At 34.1% G+C, this 20,132-nt stretch overlaps 2 protein-coding genes across 3 annotated transcripts; both read right to left on the bottom strand.

Moving 5' to 3' along the window:
- Positions 1-540: 540 nt before the first annotated feature.
- On the bottom strand, positions 541-9,629 carry LOC140825152 (uncharacterized). Its single transcript, XM_073186743.1, has 16 exons — positions 9,354-9,629; positions 8,010-8,082; positions 7,670-7,735; positions 6,805-6,870; positions 6,627-6,709; positions 5,648-5,699; positions 5,488-5,559; positions 4,915-4,982; positions 4,764-4,812; positions 4,594-4,678; positions 4,403-4,501; positions 4,168-4,219; positions 3,599-3,650; positions 2,694-2,810; positions 1,799-2,614; positions 541-1,476 (listed from the first exon to the last, which is right to left on the bottom strand). Exons 1-16 carry the CDS (start codon positions 9,611-9,613, stop codon positions 883-885), a joined length of 2,604 nt encoding a protein of 867 aa, XP_073042844.1. The 5' UTR covers positions 9,614-9,629; the 3' UTR covers positions 541-882.
- A 5,449-nt stretch (positions 9,630-15,078) lies between these two features.
- LOC140827973 (protein LURP-one-related 17) lies at positions 15,079-16,129 on the bottom strand. Of its 2 annotated transcripts, none has more exons than XM_073190938.1 (2): positions 15,798-16,129; positions 15,079-15,497 (listed from the first exon to the last, which is right to left on the bottom strand). In XM_073190938.1, the coding sequence occupies exons 1-2, from the start codon at positions 16,080-16,082 to the stop codon at positions 15,117-15,119; spliced, it is 666 nt and encodes a 221-aa protein (XP_073047039.1). In that variant the 5' UTR covers positions 16,083-16,129; the 3' UTR covers positions 15,079-15,116. The 2 variants fall into 2 exon arrangements, with proteins under 2 accessions (XP_073047039.1, XP_073047040.1); XM_073190939.1 differs by having other exon boundaries at positions 15,079-15,494.
- Between the last annotated feature and the right edge of the window lie 4,003 nt (positions 16,130-20,132).

The following is a 20,132-nucleotide window of genomic DNA, read 5'->3' as shown; positions in this document are numbered from 1 at the left end:
ACATAAAATTAACTAATCGCAAACTGGATTATCAATACTTGTTCAATATCAACATTCGGTTAATTAGCTGTAAGTTAAAGATAATATATTAGCAAAACACATGATTTTGCTAAATTGTAGATTAAAATATCATGTCAATGATTTATATTGTCTTCAATTTATAATTAATTTTTATAATCATTTCATTATTTACATTAATTAGGTTAATTTAACTATAAATTAAAGAAAGCATACCTTAATTTTTGAAATCATTTAAATAACTTACAACCACCGATCATCATCATATATACTTTTTTTATTGGTAGTGTTGGTATTTATTTTAAATACGGACATAAATGTAACTGAAATAAATCAGATGTATACGTCAATGTCGTTAAATCATGTAATTATTGTATGAAGTTCACGTGTATATAACAAACAAAACAACGTCATATATAAATACTAATAATTTGAAAATAAAGGAAATGAGGAAATCAATTTCTCCTTCCTTTGAAGGTCTACGGACAGTGTTTTTCATGTTGAATTAACTGACGATAGAAAGAACAAAAAATATCATTGAAATCATATGGCAACTATTTTAAACATCTAATATATCCAACCATATATATATATATGTCCACCTACAACTTTTTACAAATTAAATACAGAAACATCGTGGAATCCTATTACAAAGCTGCAAAAAATTATGAGGGGCATGAGAATTAGTGCAAAAACCAGTTCCAAGAAACATTCACATTCGACTCACAACTTATGCAGCCACCACTAGTTGAGTGAAGAATATAATGCATCCCGGTTGATCCATATCTAGGACAAGCCCGAATTTCCACCATAGATAGCTGGTCTTGCCAAAGGATAGTATAGTTTTGATGAACCTCACCACTTTCAGCCATGAAAGGTTGTAGTAGCAGGGGGAGGATTATTCAGGAGTGGGTTCGCGTCAGAGACACGTTGAGCAGCTTGCTGGCTAGGTCGAATAATGTACTCATTCAATGCATCAGTGAAAGCTTGCCCAGAAAGAGCTCCACGCATCCGTCCAGCGGGACGCCAGTTCTGATTAGCTGGATTGGTAACATTATCCCCTACTAATGGCGTCGAACTTGTTCCAGAGTTCATTGAGACCGTGGGTGCTGCTAAAGTTCTTAATGGATCAAGAGCCATCAGCGGTGCTCGGTTTGCGGCTGCAATCAAATTAGCTTGTTGACTATTCATCAAGACATTTGCGTGGTCAATCCTGTCTTGTAAACCTCCCATGTGGGCTGAAGGACGGGAGAACTGGATACCAGGTCGCAGCACAGGAGACTGATTTCGACCATGGGAATGACTCGGTGCTTGAGGCATCCTTGGGTTCACCATCTGACTTGATATTTGGCGTCCATCTGTGCCTCGGTAAGCATTTGGGACCCGATTTGGGGCATGCTGAGTAACATCCTGATGAGTTAATCTAAAAGGAGCTGGTGAGCCATGTTGCCAATAATTCTGGAAGAGAGGGAAATGGTGAGTGCACGACCGTGTATAAGATTCATGTATATGTTGTGTATTACCAAGAAATAGAAACATATGTCATGCATGATCTTTTACTGAATATTGTCAAGTCATAGCAAGAACATAACTTCGCCAGAAGCAAAACAAGACACAAACAGAGAACCAAGGAAGAAGTGAACGAGGTTGGGCGCCAGAAGTAAAAACAAGACACATAACTTCCCCCCACCCTCCCCTAATGTAGTCTGACAATTTCGAAAATTCGTATGTAATTTTCCTAGAAGGGGAAAAACCAGCAGGTAGAAGAGTAACAGTTCACCTGTATAACAGGATACTGATTCAACGATGATGGAGGCAAATGAAGTAGATTCGATCTAGTTGTTGAGTTGGTATTTGTAGGCGCAGTAGGGTAAGCTTGATAAGCTGCTGAGAGGCCATTCTGCATAAACGTACTCACACTATCTGTAGATCTTTGTTGAAGGACAGGAGCCGTGGTATGAGGGGCCTGAACTGCAATTGGTGTTCTGGATACTTGTCTCGATACTGATGGGAACCTTCCATACTCATTAGTGATTGTTGGGTTTCCAAATTGATACTGCTGAGGTAGCAAAGTATTTTGGAAAGAAGGGTGGCTTTGTGGGACGGAAGTGCTAGCAAGAGCATTACCAGCAAACGTGCATACTCTGTTTGGAGCAGTAATAGGAATCTCAGGTAAACCAGCAGGTGCTGCAATATGATTCGAAGTGGAAGAATAAGCACCAAGATCCTGTGCATTCAAGGTTGACATAAAAATTCTTAACCATGAGTCGTCCTCAGCACGAGCATTGCTTTGATTCTCATCATTTGTGTTTGTCCTGTAAGGGTCGACTACCAATGTCTGCGTCGTTGAGGAAAGCTTCCGGTCTTCAGTTTCATTTGGGGTAACATCCATTGAATCATTCTGAGTAAGATCGACTATATCAACAGGAACATTTATTAAGACATCAGATTCAGTTTGTGGAGACTCGTTCTGTCCAGATTTAGAGGTCTTATCCTCTGACGTGTGAGTATTATCATCAGTTTCCATGACAACATTCCATGAACCATCTGAAGCGAATATTACATCGGTGACATTTGTTCCAACCTCTTCCAAGATCTAAACACAATCCAACCACGTCAAGATGAATGAAGGGGAGGATTTAGTATAAAGTGGCTCGTGCAAATAAGTCACTTGCCTTGACCATTTTTTGGTCTATCCGAAGATCAGTGAAGCAGACATGCTGATTACAACATGGGCAGCGCCAGGAGGGTCTTCTTGAGTTGATATCCACATAGTTGTCAAAATCGAAACACTGGAATGAAAAGGAAAAAAAAGTAAGACGTCAACAAACTACGAACGGATTATATAGAATGAAGACATGGTACGATTGTGCTCTATAAGCGGGTAAATCTATGTTCCACCCGGAGATCTACTTTCGGTTTTTGTTTTGTATAAAATAATCGACCGATCATCACACTTGAATACAAAAATGTGAAGTCCATCAATATTTTTTATTTTACAACGACAATCATCTTATACAAACACAGCGGGAGTAAAACTTCTAGTGTAGCATAGACTATGCCTCTGTAAGCGTAACAGGGAAAGCTGTTATGAATCTGATTTAGATTTCCTTATATTAATAGGCCGAAGTGATGGATTTAAACTTTACTCGTCTGCTAATAGCCATGTTATAACATCTAAGAATTTAAAGTTACATTTGCACCTGATAACATTCTCTAGTTTTAACTGAGGAAATCGATTTAATAACTGGTGGAGCAGTAAATTATAGACAAATATGCATTATTTATCTGGAATCTAACAAAACTCATGCAATAGCGTAAAGCAAAACCACCATAAAAGTCAAATAAATATCCACGTGTGTGTGTGTGTGGTAACAGATTGGTAAATACTAAGTAAATATCCAATACCACGACACAATGGGATTAGGATAAGCAATTTTTTCCATTCGACATAAACATGAGCAAAAGAAACTAACTACAAACAATAAGGTATTCTGTACCACTTGATAATGCGTACAACTTCACAACTTTATTTTTCAGAAGCTTCAACTTTTTCTAAACACGGGGTGATTGGAAGTACCTGAATATGTTTGCATGAATGTCCTTTGACAGGAGTTCCGACATTCCCGCGGCTATATTAGTTTAAGGACATAGAATAAACAAATCAGCAGAACATGCAAAACTGAATTTTTAATTCCGACATGCCCGCGGCTATATTAATTTAAGGACATAGAAGAACAAATCAGCAGAACATGCAAAACTGAATTTGAAAAATGCGGGATCAAAAATCCATATACATAAAAAATAAAAAACTAATGACGTAAAAAAATATAAGAACAACCAGAGTGAAATACAAAAGTATTGGAATTGAAGAGGTAATCAGATAATAGATTCCAGAAAACTTCTTCTGGATTTGCAAATTATACATCTCCAGTAATGGTTTTAAAGCAACGTGGTCAAGAAACAGGTAGTCACACTGTCACCGAAATCAAATTTTCTTTGCATTGGAAGAACAATCAACCAGCACAAAATATAAGAGACACAATGATGTATGAAAATTTAATTCATAATGGTGTTCTCAAGTAATGAAAGCACAAATGGAGAAGAAAGAAGAAAACAATTAGTTTCAAAACGTATATTAAATATTACCTAATGGGACAGCTTAGTGATATTCGTGATGCCCCCTCAATGATTTCAGAATCTACATTATAGAAAATAAGTTAAAATATCAATAAGATCATGTCCAGTTTTGGTGGGTTCAGTCTAGATTATCAAGGAACAAAAGCTTTCCAAGAGCTTGTTATCCCAAAATAGTTGTTCTTTCCAGTAAAACGATGAAAAAGAAATGTGAATTAGTTAGTAGTAAGTTTATTCTAAGTGGCACCTGAATCCACAATTGGAGGAGCATGCTCATAATCTAGAAGGGAATTTGTATCAAGCTGTGGCACCTCACTCATGCAAGCAACTGCTATAAGATAATTTCCTACACAACAATCAGCATTTAGTAAGAATAAATGGAACATCTAACAATAAAACCAGGTATTATATTACAAGGAAACCCTAAGCTAACTATACCATTAAATTCACCAACAGCCTGGAGAACATTCAACCCATATGTTAGTAAATGAGTCAGAACAGTTGGATTTTGAGGCCCTGTATCCTATGAAAGACAAATCATGCGTACAACCAGAATAATTACTTTTTCAAAAGGTGAACTCTTTTCAAAATATTAATCCACATCAAACCATGTAAAGATTAGTTCTCCTCTCCACTCCATGCCCATTCACGAGAAAACTGTAGAAGAAAATGCACAGCAAATTTCATAAATAATGCAATGAAGAGATACATTCAAAGTGCGTTCCAATGTAAAAAGAAAAAGAAAAAGTAACTGCGTACTTCACTTTAGAGGGGCTAATGAGGCATGCAGATGTCTCAATACTATCCATTTGTCCAACAAGTAATCGCTGCAGGAAAATGAATTATCATAACTCAACAAGTAATTAATCTAAAAGTCCCTCATCCACAGAGGGTTGAATAGTGCAATCTAAATCAAGATAATGAGAACCTCTATATCCACAAAGAAGCGTATAGACATTATGCAACTATTTACTTTTTGTCACAACAGAAGCTACAATCAGTAATTATCATCCAGACTCCAGACAATCAAAGAACATGACATTGGAAGACAACATGCAAGTAAGTCAGAGATCACTGTAGTAGTCCTAAACAATTAATCCAACATAATCAATACTTAAGTGATCAACTCTTATAGATGTATAGCAAGTTAGTATGAATGTCATGAATTAGACTAGCAGATCCTGACCTAAATTAAGAAACATGATAAAGCACTCAAATATACTAAAAGAAGCAGTCACTGCAAGCTTGGCCACTCCTGTTGTGACTAGTTATCAAAGTCATAACCCATATTCTGCAAAACTATACGTTATGATCATGATTGGACGTGCTTACTATTTTTTCTCCGGGAGCTGTCTTCAAATTCTCTGAAATCTGAAAGTCCCTCACATAAGCATCAAATCCAGGCTACAATCCAACCGAAATGCACCAATACAATCAGCAATCATACTTATGAGAGATCAATCTTGATTAAAGGAGAGGAGAGAGTAACTACCTTGACTTCAATGTAGAAAAACAGATGACCGATTTTCATTCTTGGATAGAATCTGCACATACACACACACAACCAATACTGTTTTAGATGCAATCTGAATTTCGATAATAATCAGTCAGAAACTATACAAAAGGTGGAAACATTAACACCATTGACATGCACCAAATGATTTAGTTCACATGTAAATACACATAAATTTCTGTCACAAGTCACCCCTTCTACGATCTGCGTAACTGGATTTACTTAATCCAGTAAACGACTGAACTCAAAAATCTGGTTAAGTAGAAAAGTCATAGAACCTTTATTCATAGTCTATTAGGTGTAATTTATAGCTCTGGTTGGAAGTCCAGTAATATGGCATAATTGAGTCTTTGTTGCAGAATCATCTATTTAGGATTCACTTTGCCTTTTGATGACTTGCGTTATTTCTCCTTCTCGTTGCTTGCAAACTCCAGGGTGTTGTCACCGTTTTTTCTTTTTTCTTGTTTTGAGTCTGTTCACCACTAGGTATGTAGATACGATATTTTAAATATGAAATAATTCTGTCAAGTAATACCAACTAAGAAACAAAACAACTAATGACACTCATACTAAGAGTATGTTGGCATCAAGTATGTAAGGGACACAAGTATAGCCTTATATTACTTCTTAGGGAAAGCCAAGTAGATAACTCGTACTCTGGCAGTTGAGAAATTCATAATTTTGTGTCAGATTGACTGACCCCCTTTTTCCTTCACCTCAACCTTTCATTTCTACGAAGCAAAGAAAGAAGTTCCACCCCATCCCCCCATTCCTCCAGACCAATAACCACCACCACTCACCGCACTCATGAGCACAGTTGGAAGCTTACAGCTAGTAAATCCTTTGAAACTGCAAAACCAGTTTGAACTGGAAAGCTATCGTCTAAATGTGATCTTTCACAGCTTCAGCAAATGATTAGTCACAACAAAACCAAAAGTAATTGTAATGAGTATTTTACCTTGACATGATTGAGGTAATAACCGAATTAGAACTGCTAGGCTCGGTGTTAAAATTGGACATGGTACAAAAATCGCTCGCAATCTGTATGTGCAGATAGAAAAATCAACAAAATGAGGGCATTGTGAACCTGTCAACTAGAAAAAGTTTTTCACGAACTGTAAATATTATTAACTAACCTCCATTGCCAGATTACTCAATTCTTCAGAATCTCTATCAGAAAACCAACCAGTTTGACAAGCATTCTACCAAATAATTCATAGTTCAGGAGAACAGGACATAAAAGAGGATATTATTCTCCATGAAATCAAGTAAACTACTTCAAAAATATTTTCTATTGCTTGAACATTGAAACATCTCGTAAAAAATTTTATATTTATGATAGCAAAGAGTCAAGGTTGAAAATGTCACATAGGAAACTTGCATGCACATGTGAGAGTTTTGACCCTAGACATAAATACAACAAGCTTCATCAATTCCAGAGATGACTAAATTATGATTAAAATGAGAAGTATGAATATTCTTGTTTTTGTGTGGTGAGAGAATACCAGTCAAAATTATTCTAGGTAAAGTCAAAAAACAATTTTCTTCATAGTTATATCCAGGTTGAGGAATTCAGTCATCCACTTCGGATTAGTCTCTTAAGTGCTCCTAAAGCAAATGTATATTTATACAAACAGAATTCCATGACTTTATAATTGACAGCATCACCAGCTATCCTTGTTCCTTCATATGCATAGCACAATCACCATTTGAGCATTATGCAATGGCACTTATATAACTATCCATATAGAAAGACAGTCATTAACTCTTATGAAGACCGCTCATTATCAATGACATTGAATAAAACCTCAAGCTCATCCATTAAACTATATAATATGAGACATAATAGTTTGCACCTGCAAAGACTCCCAAAAATGAAAGATAAATATCAAACAAGCTAAGCTTCTCACTTAGTATGAAGCTCTTCACAAACCATAAAAAAAAACACTCACTGAATCATGAAAATAGCAGGACAACCAAAATTGGAAGATACAAACTCACCTTAACAGAAATCATCAGGACCATGATGACTGTTTGCATGAGGGTATCATGTTTCCATAGGCACACCTACCAAACACATAATAAGTGAATTCAGTAAATTATTGTCTCCGGTCTCCACACGTATCTAAGCAAAAATTTGTCCCACATTCACACACAAGGTATAGACCGCAAAAATGTGAGAAAATCAAGCACGTACAAGCCAAATGCAACAAAACAAGGCCTTCTTCATACAGTCATAACTATGCATGTTCGCCCAAACCAAACAAAATGATAACACGAATCTATGAAAACTACAAAAAATCAGCTATATGGAAAAAAATGAAAAATATTAAACCATCACCTTCTTTAATAGTGAAGGCAGCTCCAGGGCTCTGTTTGGAACTTCATGGTTTAACAAGGCAACATCAATTTGTCTGTATTTTCCGAAAAGAAAAAAGAAAAGAGGACTGTTATCCCAATCACATACAAACCATAGCTGAGAAATCAAACCAGTAAATCATAGTCAAGGATTTTAATATATTCATATAAGAATGAGAACTAGCAACATGAACTAGAGATTTGTGATTGACGTTCCTTCCTCTTCAGATTTCCCTCATAGAAACACTCGTACCACTTCATCAAGATGAACAATTTTTATTAAACAATGTTACCAAACAAGTATGATTGCATATTGCTTCCTTGTACAAAATTGGAAGAGTTGCAAACCACCAGAGGAACTACATACAAAAAATTACACGAAATCTTCACTTAACAAAAAGCATACCTAAAATCCAAATCATAAATGAAACAAAATGTGAGGTTTTAAGGTATCAACAAAATGCAAATGATCCAGATTCCGGACTTAAAATGACAATAACAATCGAGGCAAGAAATTATTAAAAAAATATGTATTCTTAACTCAAAATCCTACATATTAATTAATGTATTCTAACATTTTCCCGCGGTTTATACTTAAAAAATTTGATTACAAAATGAAACAATACATTCCCAAAACCAAAAGCCATTAAAATCATGCTCACCTCCGCTATAACTTTTTATTATGTATCACACACAATCTCATGGCAAGAAGCCATCCAACAGCAAAGAAAGATTTACAAGGGAAAAACAAAAGAATGGTGGAGAACTAAAAGTTATCACATGCAACTATGTATTGCCTTAACGAAGAACACGGACCAGAGCTGGGCCTAACTAAGAAAATTCAAGTCTCTTGGTCAATTTAAGAGTAAGAACCCGACAAAAATCTAGCGAATACAATCTAGCGACACAGAGACATTGAAACCACCAAAACAAATCCCAACTTATCACAACATATACAGAACATAGAAGCAGTTCACCAAACTATCCAAAAAGAATCAGAAGACAAAAATTAAATCCAAAGGAAGTGTATTGACAACTTTCATACATACGCGTCTAACTGAATTTGTTACTTGCATTATCCAATAACGCCAAATTCCAAGACCAAATAAACATAAACTAAACTACACAGTTCAACGTTAAAATAATAAAAAAACGTCATGTTCAGGGCATCTGTGATCACGATACACATTACATGCACGTATGCCAAGTACGGAGGGATGTCAAGGCGTGGTAAAAAAAAAACTATCGCTATGATTCACAGACTCGCAGCTTGACAACAGAAATATCCATATAGACTACAGTGGAAAAGACCAAACGAAAATATTGCCTGGACAGGGAAAGGCAGAGGCTAAACAACTCAGCGGAGCGTATGAGGCCGCGAACTTGAAGAGACAGGCCATCAATAATCTCCGAAATGCAGGCGGAGTTCATCCCTGGAGAAGGGACTGAGCCGTTTCTTGGGCCCATTCCACCAAATCCGCCGTTCGATTCTGCGCCGGGAAGCCCCGCCATCGTCGCCGCCATGCTACTGTTTCCCGTCAGAGTTTCCGTCCTGGAATTTGAAAAGAGGGAAGTCATCAAATCCATTTATTTCATATTCCAAACTGACGCTTGTCGGTCTCAGTTCTGTTTTCTTTAAAATAAATAAATAAATATAAATTTACCATTTTAGATTCAAAAATAAAAGGGGCGCTAATTTTTGCACAGAAATAGCGCCCCCTTAAATCGCATCAAAAAATATATATATTTTACTTATTTTTTTATATTATATAAAATATTTAATTAATTAAATAATAATATAATAATATAATTTCTAATTGAACATTCAAAAGCATAGACTTAACTGTGATTATATTATTAAATTTGTAAATATATGTCTAATTCTTTAAACATTAATCATTGTATCAACTCAAGATTATATTAGGATCGAGCGTTTATTTTTCAGTAGTAGGTATGTTGTTGGATTAATATTCATAAGATGTGTCGATTGGTTCATAAATAGAGTGAAAAATAATATTTTGATATAAAATGTAATATCTTTTCATGGTTCGGATGAGATAGAAGATCTCTCTCACACAATTGAGTCATCATATGAGTTTTTGTGATTTTAAACTAAAATTAATAATTGTTATTAGGGCGTATGTGAGTATGTGCCATCACATAACCTCACACTAAGTGATGTGTGAACATGAAAAAGTTACACCAACTTAGATACAATGCGTCGGTTTGTTAGGATCATGAGTATGACTAAACAACTGGGGGTTGGACCACTTCTTTCTTAAGCATTTGTTCACAATTTTTTCGTAATTGTAGCTATGCTCCAAATCATAAACCAGTTTATGTTCTCTCGAAACTCAAATACGAAGTGTTTCAGTATGTTGGCACTCTAAAACAATATTAATTATTAGATTACAAAAAATTATCAATAATTTAAAATTTTTTATTAATTTATTATTATAAAAAATAAAGAATATGATATTGCAAGAATTGTTGATTTTGAAATATATGCTTATAATATGATTATTCAAGATTTGAAAGATCTATTTGAAGATAACACTACAAAAAAAATGGATGGATTAGCGACGGTTTTTACGACACCGTCGCCAAGTAGCGACGGTTTTTAAAAAACCGTCGCTTATTTAGCCACGGTTTAATAAAAAACCGTTTTTTAGCCATGGTTTACAAAAATCGTCGCTTTTTTAGCCACGGTTTATTAAACCGTCGTAATATATTGCGACGGTTTTTAATAAACCGTCGCTACTCAAAACACACGACGATTTAAAAAAAACTGTCGCTTTTTTAACCACGGTTTAACAAAAAAAAAAACGTCGTTTTGTTAGCCACGGTTTACTAAGAACCGTCGCTTTTTTAGCCACGGTTTATTAAACGTCTTAATATATTGCGACGGACAAAAGTATGATCAAGCGACGGTTTACTAACATCGTCGCTTTATTTAGCGACGGTAAAAGTCAACTGTCGCCGAGCTGTGCGACGGTATAATACAACCCGTCGCAATATACGGCGACAGTGAAATATAAACCGTCTTAATATAGCGACGGTTTCATATAAACCGTCGCCGACCTGATCGGCGACGGTTTTGTTTACACGGTCGCCAATCTACCTCGGCAACGGTTATTTGAAGACCCGTCGCTAGTGGCGACGGTTATATTTCTATCTGTCGCAATTTGCAACGGTTTTATCTTAGACCGTCACTATGATTTTATATATACCGAGGTTCTCGAACATTTTTGTTAAACGATTTTCACATATCTCTGGTAGTAACCAAACTTTAAAAATTTTTCGAAGTTTCGGTTTTTTATTTTGTACTAACTATTTCGTATTTTTTTTTGTAGATTTGCTACTCGGTACGATTTTGCAGCGTTACGTGGAAGGAGGCATATCGCACAACATCAGGTTTTAAAGTTTTTTTTACATAAAATTTAATACATGATTTTAATTTTTACGTATTAGTTTATTTGTGTAAATTTAATACATTAATTTTTGCTTAAATTTAATATCTTCGTGATGCATCAGGTGCGACTCTCGTTACATACCGTCGCGATATTAAGCGGCGGTTTTTTTAAAAAAACCGCCGCTTAATATAGCGACGGTTTTACTTATACCGTCGCTTATTTTAGCGACGGTGGTTACTACCCGTCGCTTAATATAGCGACGGTTAGTAACCACCGTCGCTATATTAAGAGACGGGCGTTATATAACCGTTGCTTATTTGAGCGACGAGCATTATAGAAACCGTCGCTACGTGGCGACGGTCTTCTTCATAAAACCGTCGCTATAGGCGACGGGAGTTAGAAAGCGACGGTAACTTCTGTTACGGAACGCGAAACCGTCGTTTTTACCATTTAGCGACGGTTTTAGCGACGGTCTAATGTTTTTTTTTGTAGTGTAATTTTATAATGATTTGACATATTTTTGAGGATATCATCTTAAATATATGAAAATATTTTTAAAAATATGATATCAAATCAAAATATGGTGCAAGATTGTTTGGTTGAAATTTTAATTCATGAAATCTTAGATTATAAACCCTTAGAAGAAAATTTCATGAAATCTTAGATTATAAACCCTTAGAAGATCTATCTAATCGAGTAGAGAAGGATATGGAGAAATATTTTTATTCGATTAAATAAATTAATAATCATATATGAGGATTTTTGAATATAAGGATGAAAGTAGTTCTTAAATAATCCTAATTTTATATATATATATATATATATATATATATATATATATATATATATATATATATAGTGATATAAGTTAGATTGAATGATGAAAATGCAAGGTTAAATACTCCTGGGTGACCGATAGCGAAGTATTTTTGTACAATAACTATGTTAGGATAAATTGTTTATGTTATTTTGTTGTTTCTTCTATAATTTTTAATTTGTTAATCTTTATATATAACTTTTTTTTATCATTTTAACAGTTTAGTAAATATACATAACTTACAAAAAAAATACTTTAAATTTGAGAAATTTCAATTATATGTGATAATATAATATTTGAGTAGAATATGAAAATCCAATCGTCCGACATATATGATGATGGAATTGAAAACCCGATAAGAATGTGGATGAGAATGAATATATATAATAAATGTATATGGGGATGGAAGATATGAAATTTTACCCAAATACAACTCTATAGGAGTTTTTTTAATCGCGTGTTTATTATTGTCTTGATTTGAAAGATGAATAATTGTCTTATTTATCTTTTTTTATATTATCGTAAATTTATCTTAAGAGATTGAGATAAGATTTTACAGTGTTTAATATTATATCATGGTATATTTGAATAACATGTGTATCTTTACATTGTCATATGCAAATTTAAAGTATTTTTTTTATGCTAAGAGTACTATTTTTTATTGTGAATATGGATATTGTTAACCCGTCTCACAGATTATGATCCGTGAGACGGTCTCACATGAGACTCACTCTACCTTTTATTGTGAATATGGGTAGTGTTGACCCGTTTCAATGTCTCACGGATTAAGATGCGTGAGACGGTTTCACATGATAATTTCAATTATATGTGATAATATAATATTTGAGTAGAATATGAAAATCCAATCGTCCGACATATATGATGATGGAATTGAAAACCCGATAAGAATGTGGATGAGAATGAATATATATAATAAATGTATATGGGGATGGAAGATATGAAATTTTACCCAAATACAACTCTATAGGAGTTTTTTTAATCGCGTGTTTATTATTGTCTTGATTTGAAAGATGAATAATTGTCTTATTTATCTTTTTTTATATTATCGTAAATTTATCTTAAGAGATTGAGATAAGATTTTACAGTGTTTAATATTATATCATGGTATATTTGAATAACATGTGTATCTTTACATTGTCATATGCATATATTATTAGAGTGAGTATCATGTGAAACCGTCTCACGCATCTTAATCCGTGAGACATTGAAACGGGTCAACACTACCCATATTCACAATAAAAGGTAGAGTGAGTCTCATGTGAGACCGTCTCACGGATCATAATCTGTGAGACGGGTTAACAATATCCATATTCACAATAAAAAATAGTACTCTTAGCATAAAAAGTAATACTCTTTTATGGGTGACCCAAATAAGAGATCCGTCTCACAAATAATACCCGTGAGACCGTCTCACATAAGTTTTTGGCTAAAAGGTAATACGCTTAGCATAAAAAATAATAGTTTTTCATGGATAACCCAAATAAGAGATCCGTCTCACACAAGTTTTTGCCATATTATTATGTGAAAGCATTAGTTGAGGTGCACGGCATTTGGAGAAGAAAACTTCGATTTTCATTATGTGTCGTGACAACAAGGTTTTGACAACATCAATATATCATTATCATTTTGAAAGTTTATGTCACATCCGAGACCGGGTTTAGTTGACATTAGCATTGTTACAATCACACAATTGAAAACAACAAGTCTCATATTACATTATAAACCAAAAACCCGTTTATAAATCACAATCGATCATAAAATTGTATTTACAGCGTGAATTCTTAAAACGATAAAAATATGCGGAAACGTTTACAACGAGAAATAAATTAAAACTTAAAAAGAATAAAAACTAAATTAGCTTTTTGTTTCGCCCATCACCAGTCCCAAAACTGGTCGTGTTACTCTTCACCTATTTGATTTTCAGACTTATCTGGGAGAGATAGTAAGGGGTGAGTGATATGGTCATCACTCAGTAAATGAGAGATGTTCGAGCACATACATAACAAATATACACGATTTAAAAAAAACAGTATATCATGCATAACATAATTCGTATAACATATCATCAGCATAAACATAGACAAATCTTGGACTAGACACAAAGATTCTCCTCTACTTTCTAAGGTTAATTTACTAATATCAATCCCTAATTTTTATTCCTCCAAGGGAGAGATGTCATATACAATATCAATGTGTAAAGACCATAAACATATCGTATTTGAGATTATCACTCATATCCAGTTGAATCCTCACAGTACTAAATAAAAGATAATCATATCACAAGAAAGACAAGAAGAAGAATAGTCGATCGAAACTTTCGAAAACAAAACAAACAATGCATAATTGAAATCATATTTTAAAACAAATTTACTTAATCTTACACTTGAAAAAACATGAAGAACAATTGTTTATTGACTTGGCAGATTTCATTTTTTGTCGTCTTAATCAATTAACGGTCTAATTAGTATAATAAGTTGCATTTTTTCTTCCAATTTTAGTCATTTTCCACATGAATTACTGATATGGAGTTGAGAATTGCTAACAAGGCACCGAAAATTTCTGACGTTATGCAGAATATCAATGACGTGTCTAATAGCTAGCACAACAACACATAGAGGAAAAAGATATTAAAATTGAAAAAAATGATATTAGTAGTGATACAATAGCCATAGCAAACCCCGAATCCAACCCCCGAAAATCAATCCAAGACCAAGACTATCGCATCTGAATGGGGTGTTTTACATTTCATATTTATTTAAATGAAAAACCACAAGTTATGCTCGATCGTGTGCATCAATGTGTGAATATGCTCATTGAAAAGAGAGAACCCCCAAGAAAATCAAGAAAACATTTGATCAAGTAGTGATACAATAGCCATAGCAACCCCCGAATCCAACCCCGGCCTAACGCTCAAGACAAAAACTTCTAAACCAAAAGACACGCCTCCCGCCACATCCTGTTTCCTCTTGATCTCCGCAACGACCCTTCTGGATTCTTCCAGAATCTTGCACATGCGATATTTGTACGTCCCCTCGATTGTGTATACACGTTTCTTGTCGTATATCCCATCATAAACGTATGCAAGAACTTTCGAATCTGTTTCCAAAATGTTCATGTTTTTCCTCACGTAGAAGATAGGTTTACTCGATGAGTTGTTGCGAGATTTGCCCACTTCCCCATCATAGACAAGCCAGCTATTGCAATCCACCAGCCTCAGCTTCTGCAAATTAATCAAATCAAATCAAATCAAAATACATGGTCAGATTTGTTTGAAATTACTAGAATTGGAAAATCGAGTTGACATCTCTTGAATTCAAAACCCTTTTTCTCTAAAATTAATTCTTTTTCTCTAAAATTAATTCCAGGGCTTCAGGTGATTGATTCTCTCACGTTGATCACCCACAATATTCCGACATAAATTTTCATTAGTAAATCAGATAAAATTGCAAACCAATGGCAATAATATATTTATATTGGGTTTCAAAATTTTGAACTAAATATCAAGAAAATTTCTATTTACCCGGCGACGACAAATGGTGAAAATGGGGTTGCCGGTGCCATCCATGAGTACAATTTGGTCGGAACATCCTCTGTAATTATCGACTCTGTACACCAAATTGCCGTCGGATCCAATCACAGTGAATCCGTTGCAATTGAAAACAAGCGATTTCCTCCAAACCGTTAGAGAAATGGTGCAGTCTTCAGTATCATAATTACTCTTATGATTATGACCCTTCATCCCTTCTTCTAATTCTTCTGGAAATTGGTGGACTGTTCTCGATAAAGATTTCAAGAAACGAAGCATTTTTCTGTGGTTCTCGTCTGATTTTTCTTCAGTAGTTTGATGGGTAAGTTTTCGTGTTTTACTCGCAAGTGTTCAGATATTTATTGGCCAAGACTCCAGTCCATGCACTGTATTCTGGGGCCACGAAGTCAAATTTTTTGAAAAAATAAATAGAAAAGGATTGGAAGAAACCAGAAAATTAAATTGTTTTAATAATATATTAGTAACATTTTGGCTCTGACACGTAGAAGGTCTTATAGAATAAAGGCACGTCATCCTTTCAGATTTTGAAAATTTTCATTTTTTTACGACATCATGCATGCATGCTACGTATAATTTACCTTTTTACCTGTGTACGAGTATTTTACTACGTTGTTGACCGATTAAGCACACACATTCGACCTATTGAAAATCAAAGTGTTTTCTTCCTCATTCATCAGCATCCACAAAAAAGGTATTGTTTTTTTAAAGGAAAACAAACTTTCACTAACGCAACAGCAAATCTTGCTTTACAGTCATTCTAATAAGCAACGGAATTGCTTCCTCGTATAAAATATCCCCTTCCATTGAAGCAAGCTCGTGGGCGACAAAAAAAGATATTGTTTTGAAAATTTAAAACTCCACGCAAAAAATTTTCTAAAAAGTAACTGAAGAAAATAGCCATGATAAAATAATAGATAAAATTGCATTTTCGATTTCATGTATTCGTTTTTTTTGCTATTTTAGTCATATATGTTATTAAATTTCATTTTAGTCAAGTAATTTAAATTATTGACAATTTTAATTATTTTTTATCGAGATTCGTGTAGATGTAGTCATGCTCATATCAACATCATATCAATGTCACATCATCGTCACAACAGTGTTACATAAGTACTTCCTCGAAAAAATGATTAAAATTACAACAAAAATAAGGATAGTTGATTTAAATTGAAATTTGGTAATATAGAAAATAATGAACAATGATAAATATTGAGGGAAAAACATTTTTTTCTTTAAAATAATATCCACCTCACAATTAACTCACCATTAGGCATTAGTTTACATAACACAGGTAAGAAAAAAAGGGGGAACTAAGGTTATTAAGTTCCCAGCGAGTAGATACTAGAGAAGGGAAACACTGTTGTAATCAACAAATTAAAAATTCTCACACACACACACATATATATATGTGTGTGTGTGTGTGTGTGTGTGTGAGAATTTTTAATTTGTTATATATATATGTATATGTGATATATATTTTAGCATAGGTCTTTTTTCGACATAAAAATTCTTATAAAATGAATTTTCAATCCGACTCGATTCATGAGAAAAAATAATATTTTTTATGACAAAAATATTATTTTTCGTTGTAAATATGGATCAAGTCAAACCGTCTCTCGGGAGACTTAATATTTTCTCAAATATGTTTGTATTGCTATTAACTAATTAATCCAAAATCATTTGTTATGTTGAGAAAATATTGATTTATCTGAAGATTACGTAAAAATATATTTGAGTAGGTCTTGTGAGACGGTCTCATGAATCTTTATCTGTGAGACAGGTCAACCCTACCGATATTCACAATAAAATTAAATATTCTTAGCATAAAAAATAATACTTTTTCATAGATAACCCAAATATATAAGAAATTTGACCCATGAAATTGATCCGTAAGACCACCTCACAATAGCTTTTGTGAATATATTTATATACCCGTAGAAGACATTGAACGCCAATAGCTTTCTTTTGAAAATGTTTGGTTCATCAATGTAGAACATGATTAGTGTAATTTTATTATCATATAGTAATATTTAAGACGCTGATATGCATCTAAAGAATCTCTATTTGTGTTGTTTTAAATTCCTTAGAAATCATTCTTACTCTTATTTGTTGTGGACCTTGTCCCGAATATAGACCGTATTAACCGTTGAGATCTAGCATAACTATTTTACGGCTCACCTAGCCAACCAGATCAAGTGGCACAACATCAACAACTTGATGCACGAGAACTTACCAGGAGGTCACTCATCCTAGTACTACTCTCACTCATGCACGTATAACCCAATACTATACCCCAAGAAGTATAGAAAAATGGTTCTTGGAAGACGACACATGACCTCGTTCTGACCATTAGACAAAAAACTACGACTGTTAGTCAATGTGCAACTTTATTTCCTTATACTTGAGTGCTAATGGGTGGGGTTGTTATACTTATGAGTTCGGAGAAGTACATGAGTCTTACAAAACCCTACCACCGAACGTGTCTCCAACTAAGACAATATTACCCGTTAAAAACTGTCTCACCAAACCAACCAGATCAAGCGGCAACGTCAACAGTTTGACCCACGATAATTTTTTCAATTCACGTTCGTTCCATTATTACTCTTAATCATGCATGTTTAACCTAAAAAAAATGAAAAAGATTTATATTTAGATGTACCAAAACCCGAATTTTGTGTTCATGTTAAGATTTCCAGAAGTGATCTAAGTACAAAAACCCGGGTAGCTAGAGTTGATAAAACATTAATTGAGATGGAGGAAACCATTTAAGCATAAAGCCACAATGTTTGTTTTTGCAAAACACATTAATAAACGGTTTTTTACTTCGAATATTATGCAATCCTTCAATTCTCTATTAATTTATTTTTCCCACCTGAAGTGATCCACTTCCACTCTACCTTATAACCGGCGTCAATAACACGAAATCTATTACCGATAAATTTATTTGACGGATCATAGAAGAGCATGCCTGAATAAATGAGCGTAAAAAACTGGACTAGTCGTAATTATTATAAATTACCCAAAAATTTGCCGTTTTACAATCCAACTTTTACACGTTACAGGCTAACAATGGCAATTAGGAGACGATTATGTTATTACCCTACAAAGTGTAGTATACTATACTACTGCAGACTTTTTAATTTTTAAGATGAAAAAGTAATTCCAAAAATGGAAACCTAACACGGCTAAATTAATTATTATGATCAACCAACCCCGACTCGATCCTTCTGAGTTTCTACTATTTAAACATTAAGTTATTTTTTTATGGTAATAGTTTGAAGACAGATTTGCTTTTTATACATATATATATATATAGGGCCAACGAATGTAGCATCTAACAGCTGACATGACATTGAAATTGGCACATATTTCCAACAAAATCTTTTCAGAGTTTGGCTGGTCAATCACAACTCTCCAAACAAAAACTTTACTCCAATTCTTGCATGGACACGCGTACCTTGGTAATATTATACTTAATTTGACTAACTTTCCTTTTTTGGGAACTATACACATGCAAAATTGAATACATATAATTAATTAACAACTCCGTCGATCACCCAAATTGGTATTTCTTAACATGCTTCTGTCATATTTTTCAAGTCTTTCGCCAGATACTAAATTTCATGTTAATTTCATAAAATCCAATCAAGAAAACGAAAAGAAAAAAATTAAACATGGAGCGTGGATGTGTGCATAGAGATGGATAAGGATGTAATTGTAATGTGAACCGAAAGATATCTCAATCATGTGCAGAGACAAAATACACGTCAATCTGATGAACCGACCCACGTGAATTAATGATGCGCCAACAGCTCAGAATTAGACCATTCGTTGCAACTATTTACCAAAGGGTCAAAGTTTCAAACCATGTTTCACGAATGTTACATTCAAAGTAGTCGTACAATGAAAACGTGTCACGAATTTTGAGTAGTTAATCATGATGGATCTGAACATGTAAAAATTATCAATGAATTGTTCTAGTTTAAGATTCCATCCTAGACGTATCTAACAAATCGGGTACACCTTACATACCATAATTTTAAAGTTTTTACACGGAAATGTGCTGACATAGAGAAAAGATAAATCGTTGTGCGAATAGATACGAATCAAATTCATAAGAAGTTGGCCTAAAAAAAAATCCATATGAAGATTTTATGAAAGTAGTGCGACATTTCAAAGAAGAGTTAGTTCATGTGAGACCGTCTCACGGATCATAATCTGTGAGACGGGTCAACCCTACCCATATTCACAATAAAAAGTAATACGTTTAGCATAAAAAGTAATACTTTTGCATGTGTAATCCGAATA

Source organism: Primulina eburnea, chromosome 3 (assembly GCF_022965805.1).
Source record: "Primulina eburnea isolate SZY01 chromosome 3, ASM2296580v1, whole genome shotgun sequence".
Lineage (NCBI taxonomy): Eukaryota > Viridiplantae > Streptophyta > Magnoliopsida > Lamiales > Gesneriaceae > Primulina > Primulina eburnea.
The sequence above is the reverse complement of the archived record's forward strand: the minus strand, read 5'-3'. Positions and strand labels throughout refer to the sequence as shown.